The following is a 14,504-nucleotide window of genomic DNA, read 5'->3' as shown; positions in this document are numbered from 1 at the left end:
GCTGCCAGAACATTTCAAACCACCCTTACAAAACCCCCTTTCTGCAAATGAAGCCATTCACACCATGGCCATTAGGCACAATGGCTGTCACTGTACATTCATGCACTTCTGGAGCAGTTCATTCATTTCAAACCCAAGTGGAGTAACTAGGAGAATACAGCTTCAACACAGACTGCAACAAGGTGGCACATACCTGAACAATGCCCAGAGTGGCAGATGTGACAGGATCCGAGAAGTCACCACCAGGGGGAGATACACTTAGCAGGAAGAGAGAAAGGAAAGTGGTGATCAGCAGCACTCGTGCAGGGCTAAGCTGAAGCTCCAAACCCAGCACCACAACTCAATACCAGTAGCAGCCAGATTTGCCACCCTCCACGTCTTTCTTTCAACAAAATGCCACACTCCTTTGAAACCAAAGTCAGAGGATGCAGAAAGAGGAAGGATCCTGACTGGTTTTACTCTTGGTGAACAGTCAAATTTTCCTAATCCAGCATTAGCAGCATCAGGCCTTCCCAATTCTTGGTACAAAATAGAATTAATCTATCAAGAGTCAAGGTTTCAAAGCAGACAGCAGAGAACCACGGCCAATGGGAGCTGCAGGGGCGGTGCCTGCAGGCGGAGGCAGCGTGCAGAGCTGCCTGGCCACGCCTCCGCCTAGCAGCTGAGCAAGGGGGATGTCGCCGAGGAGCCCCCCAGGTAAGCACCGCCTAGAGCCCGCCTCACCCCAAGCCCCTCCCACACCCAAACCCAAACTCTGCTGCTGAGGAGCGGGGTGAGGAGGAAAGAGGTGCCGAGCTAGGTAGGGAGCCTGCTGGCCTTGCCAACTCCTCCCCCCCGCCCTCCAGCAACAGCAGGGGTCCCAGGCCGTGCGCCGCCGCTTGCCTCCACCCCACTGGGCCAACCTCCAAGTTTTATTCACTGGTATTTTTAGTTAAAAGGTTATGGACAGGTCATGGACCATGAATTTTTGTTTACTGCCTGTGACCTGTCCATGACTTTTACTAAACATACCCGTGACTAAAATGTAGCCTTATGGATGACTGATGAACATTTTAATTTCTGTAAGACCTCCCAGAGAAATGGTTGGGCACTAGAAACCAGTAGAACCATCTACCATTTTCAGATAAGCAAATGAAGTTGATTTTAAATTTAAAGGTTTCCAGCTCCTCAGACAGGTATACAGATGTCTAAATTATTAGGAGATTGAGCACAAGGAGAAGAAATCAGAGACATTCCTGCAAGTCTAGGGAAAGTTACCTTCCTAATGTCACACTGAAACAGCTGTCAGCCCATCTCCCTTCCACCAGTAAACTATCTACAACTATTACCTCACTCTACAGTAACTGCTGTCAAAGGTCTCCAGCATTTCTTCCTGTCCAAGTCTCAGCACCTATACTCTCATCCTGCTCAAACCTCTCTGCTGAAGAGACAGACAATCAGCTTCCCTGCCTGTCATTCTGATCAAGTCACTTCCCTCCCTTAGCTTGATGCCGTAGTGGATGGGGAGTCCGTGGAGGGATTTTCAAGCAGTGTGTCACCACTATCAAGACTCTCCATAACTCTGCCCCTCCCTATTTATGCAAGCTTCTCTCACATCACAATGAGTTCCTGTCCAGCCCCCACTGGCTTCTCTGCTCTGCCTGTGTTCCTACTCTCAACCACTCATGTTCCAGCTTCTCACATAATCATCTACATACTGTCTTCCATCCATGCTGCCCCTTGAGCATGGTACAGTCTCCTTGAGCATACCTACATACCACATATCCTCTTATCCTCTCCACATTTCAGTCCCTCTTGAATTCTGTTGACAGGCATGTTATTCCCTCCCGGCCCAAACTCTGCTTACCTGTCAGTCTGTACTCAGGCTGGGAATTCCTCAGGGCAGGGGCCATTTCTGCTTGCCTGTCTGGGAAGCACCAACCCACTGCTCCCACTACCCACCCCCCCGAGAAGAGCTGCAATCCAGGGAATGCTGAAAGGTTCAGTACTTACGCCCCGACGATGCTGACGCTCCCTTCTCGCTCAGGGTTCCCCAGACACTTCACTCTGCCAGCTCGCTCATAGAATGAGGCCAGACGGGCACCGAGGTAGGCTGGATAGCCACTGTCTGCAAGCACCATACAGAAACTAAGTCATGTGAAGGCTCAACATCTACAGGAAGGCTTCCCGTGGCTGGACACCAAGAAAAAGACTACTCACCAGCTGGCATTTCAGCTAAACGCCCTGAAATTTCCCTAAGGGCCTCAGCCCATCGGGAAGTGGAGTCAGCCATCATACTGACATTGTAGCCCATGTCCCTGAAATACTCAGACAGGGTGATTCCTAGAACAAAGGGAAGAGCACACTGCAGGTTACAGTTCAGACAAGTACTCTGGCTCATATGCCTTCCCTAGAAGGACAGGAAGCCTGTTCAAGTATCACTGAATTACTCATTTAGATTTTGATGACAAGGGAGGCTGAAAGTTACTCCTTTTGGACTCCCAAGAGTTTCCTCACTGCTCTGGTCTCTTCTCCCTCTCTGCTCCTATTCTCTGAACACAGATTTGCTTCCCCCTTGGTGAGCCACGTGGACTGTGTCCCATTCTTCTCGTCCATGAGATTCAAGAGCTATGCCATTAGTTAACTTGTGCTTCTTTTGAAAGGCTGCCTCTGTGGTGGTGTAACAGAGAGGGAGGCTAACCTCGAAGTGTGGCTTTAAAACAGTCCTTTACAGTAGAAAAGGGGATTTAAAGCTAATGGGACGCATCCTTTGGTTTCCAAACAGCAGACTACAATAACTTTAAGGGAGGTCAGATTTTGTCTCAAATATTTAACAGCATTCAGTAAACAGCTTGTATTTTAAGATGAAGGGCATAACCCTCATCCCACCAATTTAATGGGGGAAGCTAGCAAAGTAAAGGGGGATAAAAAGGTGCATAGCTGTATTCCACAGTCAAGAAATCATAGACTCTCTCCAGAATGAGCTAAGCTTTACAGAGTTAATACCACACAACTACAGGATCAGAGCAGACAAAAAAAAAAAATCCACACTAGTGGCAAGGATTAAAATGGCAAATGTAATTCCTTGGCAGCCTATATCTAAGAGAAGATCAAACTACTACACAAAACCTATTGGATAAGGAAGGTTTAAAAAGATCAGTTTCTGAAACTAAGCAGAGCTAGTAAGCAGAGAATACATCGGTATCTGGATATACCGGAGGGCAAGGTGACACCTGTCCCGGGTAGCCTTTAATTCTCTTATAACTCTTACCAGTATAAATAGAGGCCTCTCTGGCAGCGACGGGCATGTTGGAGGTATTTGCTACTAGGGCTGTTCTCTTCATAATACTTTCTACCTTGCCATCAACTTCCATCGTGAGCTAAAAAGGCAAAAAAAAAGCAGCACACGAATCTGTATAACCCTACAGAGATTATCCTCATACTCCTGTGCCAGAAAAAGCCCCAGTACAAGAGTATTTGCCCTCACAAGTGGTCTAACAACTAGAGCAGGGGATTGGACTCAGGGCTCGTGAGTTCTAGATGCTGTTCTACTACTGAGACCCCCAAGGGACTTGGGTAAATCCCTTAATTTACATGCCTTTGTTTGCCCACCGGTGAAAGGAAGAGGACAGATTTACTAGAGGTAAAGCTTGTTCAGGTAATTGGATCAATACCACTTAGAACGGATACAAATGCTTTCACCTTCAAAATGGTGTACGAACAATTGTACTTTGGAACCTCTGTGGACAATATGTAGATAGGGAAACAGACAGAAAAGGTAAATGACTTTCTAGAGCAGGAGGTGGGATTACAACTCACAGGCCCAGGCCTCACTCCTGTGCTCAGACCATGTCCTGTAAATATGCTAGATGAGCAGTATCGCTATATTATTGCTCTCTGGTTCTTATGTTTGCCATTTTGTTGGTTTATCTTAGTATTAGCAGTGTTACTGTTTAGTAAACTTGTGAGGGAAATGCAGAGTGTATTGTCTTTATGAATTTAATTACACACTCTTCCTCGGCCTCCCTGTGTGGCCAGAAAATAATTTACTTACACGTTTGTGCAATGTGTTCTGTAATTTCTAGAAGAAGCTAGCTCTCCCAAAAGGCACATCTGTCCTCCTTACTATTATATCCCCATAAAGAACTGACTCAACTCTCCCAACGACAACTGAGGTGGATTATTTTTTGGGGGGGGGAAGAGGGAAGAGCAGGGAACTGCACAGGTATTGCTTTGAAAACATAAGGCTATAGGAAAGAACCACAGTAGTCAAGTTAATAAACTGATGTGCAAAACATTCTTAATGCTAACATTAGGGTTTAGATTTTAAAAAATAAATTTACACACGAGTTTTCCATTCCATAAATGAGACCTACCATTAGGCAACAGTCAGAGACAGGGATTCCCCTTTTCCCTTATAAAGAAAGAAGCACTGAAGAGCACATTGTCACATTGCCTGTATTATCTTGCAAGAACACCCCCTAGGATCGGATCTGCAGAGGTGCTGAGCACCTACATTCTCAGTTACTTCAACACTAGTATATACCATACAAAGGGGCAGAGTTCAAACAGCTTTTGGAAAGATTTTCTTCATGGGTGCAACTAAAACCTCAACATTTATGTAATTTTGCCTATTATTTTGGGTTTGTTTTAAAACAAACATTTATCCCAGTGTTAGTTCAAATGCTGTGTGAGAGCTCCCAAAACTGATGTCCTTCCCTGGATGGGCCAGTGACAGCTCTTACTATAGCAAAACATAGATTACCATGCCACATGGTGTCTGGAGGGACATGAAACAAGGCCCACAACAGCTGAGGTCTGACAGTATCCAGTGGTTCAAAGCCACCACCTCACCAAGACACACGCAACAGCTCTGTTCCCAGGAACATTTGGAAAGAATCCTTGCATCCCATACTGACCTCTGGGAAATCTCTGAGTACTTCAGACATCTCATTTCCTCGTTCTCCACAGCCTACGTAGATGATAACATCACTGTTGGAGTACTTGGAGAGAGACTGCGAGATCACAGTCTTTCCACAGCCAAAGGCCCCGGGGATAGCAGTAGTACCACCTTGTACACACCTGAGGAAAAGAGCCAGACTGGTTTATACTGAACTCAGACAGAGAAAAGCGATGTCCTGTTTGCATATTGTAGTAAGTTTTCTTCTCAGCCCTCTGAGGCTCTCACTTCACTTGCTTAAGACAACACATGGAGCCAGATTTACCCCATGTCATGAGTGCATGTGATATTTCAACAAGCCAGAACAAAGGGAACGAACAGGCTGTCCCTCCTCTATGCCAACAGCACCTACCACTGTTCCCAGAGTAACTACCTAGTGCTGGGACAATGGCTGGAACAGGTTCAGTACAAAAATATGTTTCACGAATGGAGATGTCTGAGGAATGAGCACACTGAGAACATCCAACTTAGAAGCATCATTGAGAGATGAGACATTAGGCCAAAGTTGTCAAGCATAAATGCCTAAAGTTAGGCACTTAATCTATATGTGGGAACCTAAATAAGTGGTCTGTTTTCACAGGTGCCAAGCCTCTGAAGTCACTAGGAGTTGCATGTGCCTAACTTTAGGCCTCCAATTTGAAAAATGTAGGCCCTTGAACAAGCTGCTCTCTCAGTGATAAGACCTTCAACTCTGACTATTTATATGTGGAGACTCCCCAGTTACAGTATTTACTAGGCCTGTTTTACTTTGACATTTTCCTCCTCCTTTTGGTGCACAGTGAGATTTTGCTTTTGCCAGGGATTCCTCTGAAGTACTTGCATCACCATTTTTGGGATGTTGCTTTGGGGCACAGGAGATTTATGTATAATTTTCCAGCCCCCCTTAAAGGAATTCTTGTACAAAGATCGGAACCAAGCCCCGCAGAACCCCAGGTGATACTTACGGGAAGAGGGCATCAAGGACCCGTTGGCCAGTTAGCAATGGATGGTTGGCTGGTAACTTTTCAGTGACAGGACGGACTTGACGTACGGGCCAGACCTGGACCATAGTGAACTTCTCCTTCACACCTTCAAATTCCAGCTCCAAGACAACATCCTGCCAGAAGGCAGCAGACACCCAGAGTAAGCAGACAGCTGGATGCGGGGGGAATGTGCGAGTTCTCATTCTCACAAGTCTATACAGAATCCCACCAGCAATCCACATCATTAATGGACTAGGTATTCTTTAGAGCCATAGGCCTTCCAGACACCTCAGTGTACTACCCCAGCCTGGGGGAAGCCCACTTCCTAGATTTACCATGTCGGGGAAATTACTCCTGGGGGAATTCCGCACCACTGTGCACATGGAGAATTTATGTTCCCCCACATATTTCTTTGTTTCCCAGCAGAAAAATGACTTTCTGATGGGGAAGCAAAGGGAAGCCACAGGAGCCGTCGTGTGACCCTCCCCAGCAGTATGTTTCGGGTGCCCAGGGCAGCCAGCAGAGGGTAAATCACTGTGGGGCAGAGGGTGGGACTGGGGAAGACCCAGCTGGTGGCCATTACCCTGCCAGACTCAGCTACCAGTCCCGGCTGAGCAGGACGAGACTACTTCTCCTGCATGGCATCCGGGGCCATGTCAGACCAATCCCCAGATTTCTCCCCCAGCTGTAGGAAGCTCTGCAAATTCCCCTCCCCCACATGCTTCCTGTGCCCATTGCTCCTCAGCTGCAGGGGGAGGAATCACTGTACAGGGCACTGCTCCTTCATCTGCCCAACCTCCATGCATCCAGACCCCCCTCATACTCAGACCCTCCCACTGAGCCTCATCCCCCCACCCAGAACCCCCTGACAAGCCCCACTCCCCCTGCACCACCCTAATGAGCCACCTGCACCTGGATCCCCAACCCACTGAGCCCCACTCCCCCAGCATCTGAACCCCCCTGCCACGCTTTATCCACCCCGCCCCGTCCTCCTGCTGAGTCCCAATCACCTTCACCTGGACCCCCCTGTAGAGTCCCATTACCATTGCACCTAGAACCAGCCACACACCCCCCTCCCAGCCCCTGTGCATCCAGATCCCCCCTGCACCTGGATCCCGCACTGAGCCACCTGCATCCAGATTGCCCCACACAGAACCCTCTCAAACCACACCTGGACCACCCCCGCACACTAAGCCCTGCCACACTTGGATCCTGCTTTGCTGAGCCTGCCTGCCCACACCTGGCATGGAGGGGCAGGGCACTGTGGTGTTTCTGTGGCTGCCCCAGTCCTTGCGCTGCGTCAGGGTTGGGTGCAGCCTCACTGCTGAGTTCATGTCTGGGGAAACTGGGGGGCCCCTGCACAGTGATCTCTCATCTCTGTGCAGCCAGTGGCCTGTGCTCCCCAATGCCATGCTGGAGGTTCCACATTTGACAAAATTTTGCAGAATTTTAAAATATTGTGCACAGAATTTTTAATTTTTTGGCACAGTGCCCTCAGGAGTAGGAAATCAAGTGTAAGCATAAAGCCTCAGCTTCAAATAATCATGATGCACAGTAGCTAAAGAAAATGCCCTTGTTGATTCTGCATATACCCAGGACACTGCAGGACCACCCACAGTAGAGTAGCAAACATGGTGTATTTAAATGGCATTTGCTCACGCACGTGAGCAAGGCCGAGTTTTCACCATACAGAGCAGCTTGATTTCACAAGGCATTAGGGTGATCACTGTTGGCAAGTTGGCAGCAGGTGACCTACATCTCCAATACCCAGCTGCATATAATGCCCTTTGGTTGGTGCTGCAGGACACAGAAGGGGTGTACACACCTTCTGGCAAAAGTGTGAAATGCATTAGCCAGCACCATCTGGAAAACTTACTGATGTGTCGTAGTTCCCTGGCGGAGCAATATATGTTACCGTACCCCTGTTCCGTGGGGGCAACATAATTTTGTGTTTGATAAGGGAGTTTTCATTCACCAGTCCATAAATATCTCCCCCAGTGATGTGACTGCCAACCTAGGATCAGGAAAAGAAAGTACTCCTTTAATCATACAAATGAAAGGTTTAGGTTTAGAGAGAGAAGCACAAGGCTTTATAAAAATGGTCCTTAAATCTAGCACCCTGATTGTCTCCCATGTAAGGCACTGTAACAGCACAATAGCCTGTTTGCATCTTTTACTAGCACTGTGACAGCCCTGCTAGAAACGTGCCATCAGCCTACACAAGAACAGCAACCATTCTATGCAATGAGGCTTGCAAGGCTCAGGCAGCTGTGTGATTACAGACGAGTACTGGAGATTCCCTGGACTCCTTTCTACCCACCAGCCAGACTGACTTGTTGAGTACAGCAGAGGTGGAATGCATCAATTTGTAGGCAATGGAAAGTGAGGTACCAGAGGAAGGCAATCAGATCAAAGATTGCATGTTTCAGCAGCGAGGCGGTCTTCAGGGTTGACAAAATCACTTGGCTAGAAGTATTCCATTTGCAGAGGTATACCACCCTCTCCCAGAAAGCAGATACGTTAGAGAGCTATAGCTATCCTACTTGCTATGCCCAGCATGTTCCCATTAATTCTCTTTATTGTACTGTAAAGACATCCAGTTTAATAGGTACCAATGTATTTCCCAACAGTGCCACCTAGCATCACATCAGTGGTACAGTGACCTGCTCTTTCATAGCCGCTTTGCCTTAATCCACCAGTATGCCCATCCTCAAGCGCACTGGACTTCTGTTTCACAGACACAATGTATCTGAAAATGTGACAATTCATCACTGCACGTTCTTCCCCCACACTGCAATGTGCCTGGGGGATTTTTGGCAGCTTTGTCATAGCCTACCCGCAGGTTTTTGGAAGGTGAAAAGTCCCATTTGAGGTCTTTGCTCAGAGCTGACACGTTGACACCTCTGGGGATGTAGATACTTTGGGTCTGAGTGCTGATGTCTGTCAGAGGCCTCTGGATACCATCAAAAATGGCCCCCATAATGCCAGGGCCAAGTTCCACTGAGAGGGGTTTACCAGTCCGGAGTACAGGATCTCCTACAGACACACCAGCTAAAGAGGCCTGTTCAGGAAAAGCTCATCCATATATTTACCAAAAGACGCTTTATCTCATCAATTCAATTGCTCAGGTTGTGCAATGCACTGTATTGCAAAGGAGATAATTATTCCAGCCCGAGGTATGAGAATAGAGGCTGAATGCTTAAGATTGATGTTTTCACTCTCCAGAGAGGAGACACTAAATATTTTCCCTTATGATCACTAGTCTCAAGCCACAAAATGGAAAAGTTTACTGGAAACTTACAACCATATTTAGAGATCCAAAGAGGACAGATAAAAGCTAGCTCATCTCTAAAGAGCCTCATGTGACTTACGCCTCCTGAGGAGAGGATAAGAGAATGAGTCACAGGTGACAGTTGACATTTAATATGCTGTAGGAAGGTGCTCACATACCATGGTGATGAGGGCTATATAAGGGCTCTTCCCATGTGAAATTAACCTGTGGAGTCAGTTGGCAAGAGGTCTATTCTCCATTTAAGCCCTCAAAATAGAACTTCAGCGAGACTTCATGGCCCACATAGTACTTTTGCACAGAGATGGAAACATTGTGGCAGACTCCAAGTTTAATGACTCCCTCCCTCTTCAACATCATTATCTATTACCACTACTAGATGGTACATTTTTGTAGCAAGCAAGTTCGGATCAACAGAATGGATTTCCCAAGGATACGTGTAATATGCTCATGTTTAGCAGCAAAATCTGAATCCACCCAAAGGATGAATCCTTCCCAATTTTAAAGCTGTATTAGGATATTTTAATAGTACACACTTTTTGAAACCAAAGCAAAAACCACCCCCAAAAACTGAATTTGCTTGGTAGCGCTGGTATTTGATGTTTGTATTTGTCAATGAACAAATACAGTCCAGTTACCAAGTTCAAGTGTAACTGATGTTAGACATTAAATCAGGACTGAGGTTCAAGGAGGTGTGATAGAAATTTCCTTCTATATCCTCGAAAAACCTTACTGGGCTTATAAGTAACCGCTTTAGGGGGGAGATGTAATGTGAGGTGTGGGAGTTCAAAGGACTATGCTGAGAAAGGCAGGAATGAACTTTTGGGACTTCAAATGTGAAGTAGATTTCCAGGGAAATATCTATAGAGAGGTTTATGCGAATTCCCCACCTCCAGTCATACAAAATTCCAGCCTTTTGACCCTGTATCTGAGGAGAGGATGACATTCTGCTGATTACCTGTTCTGGGAGGTTGGCGATCGAAGGCCTGAGCTGTAAAAGAAACAGGCTGATCTGTCCAGTCTGTGTTCTGGTTCTCCGTCTGAGATAGTTATGAACTTGTAACGATGGAGAAAGTCCAGTTGCGGTTTTGAAAGACTGACTCCTACTAAAGCCCGAGGCTGGAGTTGGGGTGACCCTGGTGAGCTTTTTAGCATGCATGTAGATTCTTTTATTATTTTTAATAGGTTTTCTCTGTATTGCTTTCACTTTTAGAATAAAGGTGCTGGTTTATGTAGAGCTGTATGGTAACTTGTAACTTCTGGCAATTTCTCTGTTCATAGCCTCTGGAAAGGAAGTAAAGCCCAGACACTGGCCTGTATAGGCAGCCTGGCTTGCTGGGGAATATCACAGTGTAGGCAGGGAACTGTGCAGCCTGGAAATACTCTGGTCAGGAGGGAGTGAGACACAGGTCTCTGTCCAAGAGAAATGATGGCTGAGGAACCGGTAGCCTAGAGTGGGTGCCCTGCACGGGCCAGAAGGTAAATACAGGTGCAGTTGCCTTGAACTGGAACAATAGGTACCGGGTATATTATGCAAGTCTTATAGAAGCAGCTGTGTACTTTGAAGACTGTCATTACCAGGGTTGTGCAATTATAGCAGTGTAAGGGATAAGGAACAGAGATGGCTTCTGTGATCTGGTCCCACTGAGGTTTGTTTATTTGCTCTACTGTACTCATCATCCTACCTGTTAGGATTACTTAGTTTGACAGGCCTTAAAGACACCAATGAGAAGGATACAGGTTTCTTCATACACCTGGATAGTGGCCATATCACCCTCCAGCCGGATAATTTCTCCTACCAGTTCACAGTGGCCAACTCGTACCAACTCGTACATAGCTGCACCTGCCATGTTGCAGGCAGTGACCACTGAAAAAGAAAAAACACCTGGGTGAAACCATTTCACATCTTGTCTGAAGAAGTCTGCTAACCCAGCAGAGAATGTAGAGTGCTGGAAAGCAGAGACCTGGTACCCAGTCAGTCCATGTAAGCAGTAAGTGGGTCTGGGAGGCACAACTGCAGAGCTTATAAACCAAAACAAAAAACTGTCCTGTGCTTATTATTCCTGCTCTCTGGGGCCTATGGCCAGGCACCATCATACCATAGTAGTCTATAGACAGCTGTAATTCATATCCAGGATATGCCCTGTACTCAGCACAAGATTAAGAAGGTTTAAGGTTCTAAATGACTATCCTCCCAAATCCCTCTATAAAGACACTCCTTCCCCAAAGCCCATCACGAGCACATTCGCCTCTGGGAAAAAGTAAAACAAAACAAGACACCCCCACTACTCTGACATCAGACCATCTGGTGTATTGTCTATTTAACTTATGGAGTGTGCTGGGGCAGGGACTGTGCCATTTATTGTTACTATTTGTATTTGATAAGTTTGATTTTGCAGGAAAGTGACAGATGATTTTTAAACAGATCTTTAAAGTTGATAGAGCCTTTGCCACCTGATCAGAATTATTTTAAACCAGATTATATTTTGGCCCTAAGCTACTTCACTATCCTAAATGACCAGAAACTAACTACAATAGTTTATACACTGGCTTATGAATTAAATGTAACTGTTATGTTTAAGAGATTCCTAAAGTTGTCCTGCTTCCTTCAATACAATGCCCTCTAATACACAGGGTTTGACATACAGGAGGACATGCATTCACTGTGGCTGATGTATAATAAATAAAATACATAGTAACACCTTGCTGACATTTCCCATGCTGGTGGCTCCTGATTTAGTACACGTGTGTAAAGCAGCAGACAGTTCTTTGAGGGCTCTGTGCTAGGTAGAGTGGGGGGGAAAACAATTAACCACTTAGAAAAGCTTCACTGTGCTTCCTCCAAGAGGATATAAAGGTCCATGAAACAGTTTTCATAATACAATGTTGAACCCACGTGGGCCATCCCCAACCAAGCAGCACCTACCAGGTCCTGAGACTCCATGGACGTAGCCAAACACGCTCTCCCTGTCTTCATCTCGGATTTTGGGTAGCTTGGAAAAGTTCATCTTGCCCAGTTTACCTGCCCAGTAAGAAGACAATCAACAGTTCGTTCTATACAGAGCAGGAAGAGACCTAACCCAGTGAGTAGCAGGCTCCCTTTTTCCAGTGCTTCCAATTAACAAAGCCCACTGCGGGAGTCTCAAAATTCATGTGGACTCATGCACCTTAACTCCCCCCTCCACCACTATGAATTCATAGCCAGCTATAGTCAAGAGTGGTTTGCTTGGTTTTTTAATTCAGCAAGCTTTATTACCAGTAACATGGGGCCCTGTACTGACAGTGTCACAAAGAGCTTATTATGGAACTGCTTCCACCCTGATTTTAACAGCAGAAATCACTAAGTACAGCAAACTATGCTTTGAATGTATTATTTTAAGCTCAAAGTTCATCTCCCACTCCCCTCCCCCTTGCTGAAAGGCTCACTTCAATCTGCAACATTTACTAGAATGATAAGTGATTTCACAACTTTCAAACTAGCATTTCTGAGCTGCGTAAATACGGTATGCAGCCTAAAGTACCACTATGCTGGAATTCCCCCAGTGCATTTTTATAGCGTCACTTTTCAGCGTTTGTTATCTCTCTGTGACTGCTACAGCAAATGTACTCCTTCTACAAGTCAAGTGATGCCAACACCACAGCATCCAGCTGCTATATGCTCCCTTGTTAAACAGCTGTATAGATTCTGCAGGGCTAACAGGAGGCCTTATACTTACTAATTGGGAAAGACTTAAAAATAGATTTAGAGTTTAAAAACAAGGATTTGCAAAACAGCTCCTCATTGACTGGCCACGAACAGACTGTAGATGCACGTTCTTCCTGTAATAACTGGCCGTAGGGCTGCACTGCGCTTTAGGTGCGGATAACAGCCCTTTGCTTGGTGTGTGTTACCTTGGAAACTCCCCACAATGTTACTGATCTAAGTGGGCATCACTTGCTACTCGTATGTTAATTCACTCCTAGAACAAATCAAATTAAAGTGTTGGGAAAAGCCCTGGAGACTGGCTGCTCTGTGTATCCACAGGGCAGATCAGATACAGCCAACAGCAGTTCATCCCCACCATCAAACCAACCCTGGAGAACTGAGTTCAGGCTCACAGCGCACCCTATGCCCAGTGTCTCTGCTGAAACAGTTAACAAGGGGGTTCATCATGGCTTGAAAAACTTGCCCCAAAACTGACTACCCCTTGTGAAAGATGCATGTGCTGCTAATCCATCTGCACATACACATCGCCTATCCCACCCACCTTGCAGGGTTCCTCTTCCCAGTCTGCTCTCTAGGGATAGTAGGGAGAAGGCTGCTGCTCTCCAGGGCACATAGGGCTCAGTCTCCCAGTTCTTCCATTGTACATGGGCCCTCTGCTCTTCCCTAGCCCCACTCAGCCAGAATTCCTACTCACCCTGAGCAAGCAGGTTTTTTCAAGCCCAAGTGCTCACTCATGGTAGTGGTTTGTGTTAGGATATAGATATTCAGGCCTGTCTGTAAAGGCCTATACTCTAAGAATTTAGGTGTATTCTTATCTCTTGGCTAGTGATAGAGGTATAAAAGAAGAATCAAAATCACTGCCTGCTGGTGTAAGGGCCTTCTCTTACTGTGACAGTCTGAGGCCCTGTTCTTAGGCTAAGGCCTTTGGCTAAGCAGCAGAGGCAGCCATAAGCTGGGAAGCAAAAAGTTACATCCTCACATTCCAAACTAGTCACATTGAAATAAGGTGCTATTGGGCTGTTAGGCACTATCAGGACAGGATTGTATTCCTATCACCTCCAGAGAAAGGGAAGTGCCTAGAAAATGTAAAAGGAAACTTAGTTTGATAGCATCCTGTCTGGCAAGAACTCACTTATCAATAGCTGGGATGTGAAATCCTCACTTCTGTGTTGTCTTGTCATTGTAGTTCCCACTTTGCTATTGTTTGTCTGTATAATCTCTGTCTGGTTCTGTGATTGTTCCTGTCTGCTGTATAATTAATTTTGCTGGGTGTAAACTAATTAAGGTGGTGGGATATAATTGGTTACATAATCATGTTACAATATGTTAGGATTGGTTAGTTAAATTTCAGGAAAATGATTGGTTAAGGTATAGCTAAGCAGAACTCAAGTTTTACTACATAATCTGTAGTCAATGAGGAAGTGACTGGGTGTGGGTGGGGGTGGGCATGGGCATAAGAAAATTGGAATCATGTTTTGCTAAAGGGGGAAATGGGAACAGGGAATGGGAGTAAGGAAGTTGGAATCATGTTTGGCTAAGGGTAGGAATGGGAACAGGGACACAGGCGTAAGGCTCTGTGGTGTCAGAGCTGGGAAAGAGGATACTAAG

At 46.1% G+C, this 14,504-nt stretch overlaps 1 protein-coding gene across 6 annotated transcripts in view; it reads right to left on the bottom strand.

The window, feature by feature from the left end:
• The window catches only part of ATP6V1A (ATPase H+ transporting V1 subunit A), a 37,867-nt gene that overhangs the window by 10,344 nt on the left and 13,019 nt on the right, over window positions 1–14,504 (bottom strand). For all 6 annotated transcript variants that reach the window (XM_077823098.1, XM_077823148.1, XM_077823108.1 and 3 more), the window contains 10 exons: window positions 12,117–12,212; window positions 10,929–11,057; window positions 8,738–8,952; window positions 7,778–7,915; window positions 5,884–6,035; window positions 4,899–5,061; window positions 3,251–3,359; window positions 2,200–2,322; window positions 1,993–2,107; window positions 194–257 (listed from right to left, as the gene is read on the bottom strand). In XM_077823098.1, coding sequence (XP_077679224.1) covers window positions 194–257; window positions 1,993–2,107; window positions 2,200–2,322; window positions 3,251–3,359; window positions 4,899–5,061; window positions 5,884–6,035; window positions 7,778–7,915; window positions 8,738–8,952; window positions 10,929–11,057; window positions 12,117–12,198 — 1,290 coding nt within the window. In that variant the 5' untranslated portion in view covers window positions 12,199–12,212. The remainder of the gene's footprint in view (window positions 1–193; window positions 258–1,992; window positions 2,108–2,199; window positions 2,323–3,250; window positions 3,360–4,898; window positions 5,062–5,883; window positions 6,036–7,777; window positions 7,916–8,737; window positions 8,953–10,928; window positions 11,058–12,116; window positions 12,213–14,504) is intronic.

This window comes from Eretmochelys imbricata, chromosome 1, assembly GCF_965152235.1.
Source record: "Eretmochelys imbricata isolate rEreImb1 chromosome 1, rEreImb1.hap1, whole genome shotgun sequence".
NCBI classification, from domain to species: Eukaryota; Metazoa; Chordata; order Testudines; family Cheloniidae; genus Eretmochelys; species Eretmochelys imbricata.
Note: the sequence above shows the minus strand (reverse complement) of the source record. Positions and strands in the feature narration are given on the sequence as shown.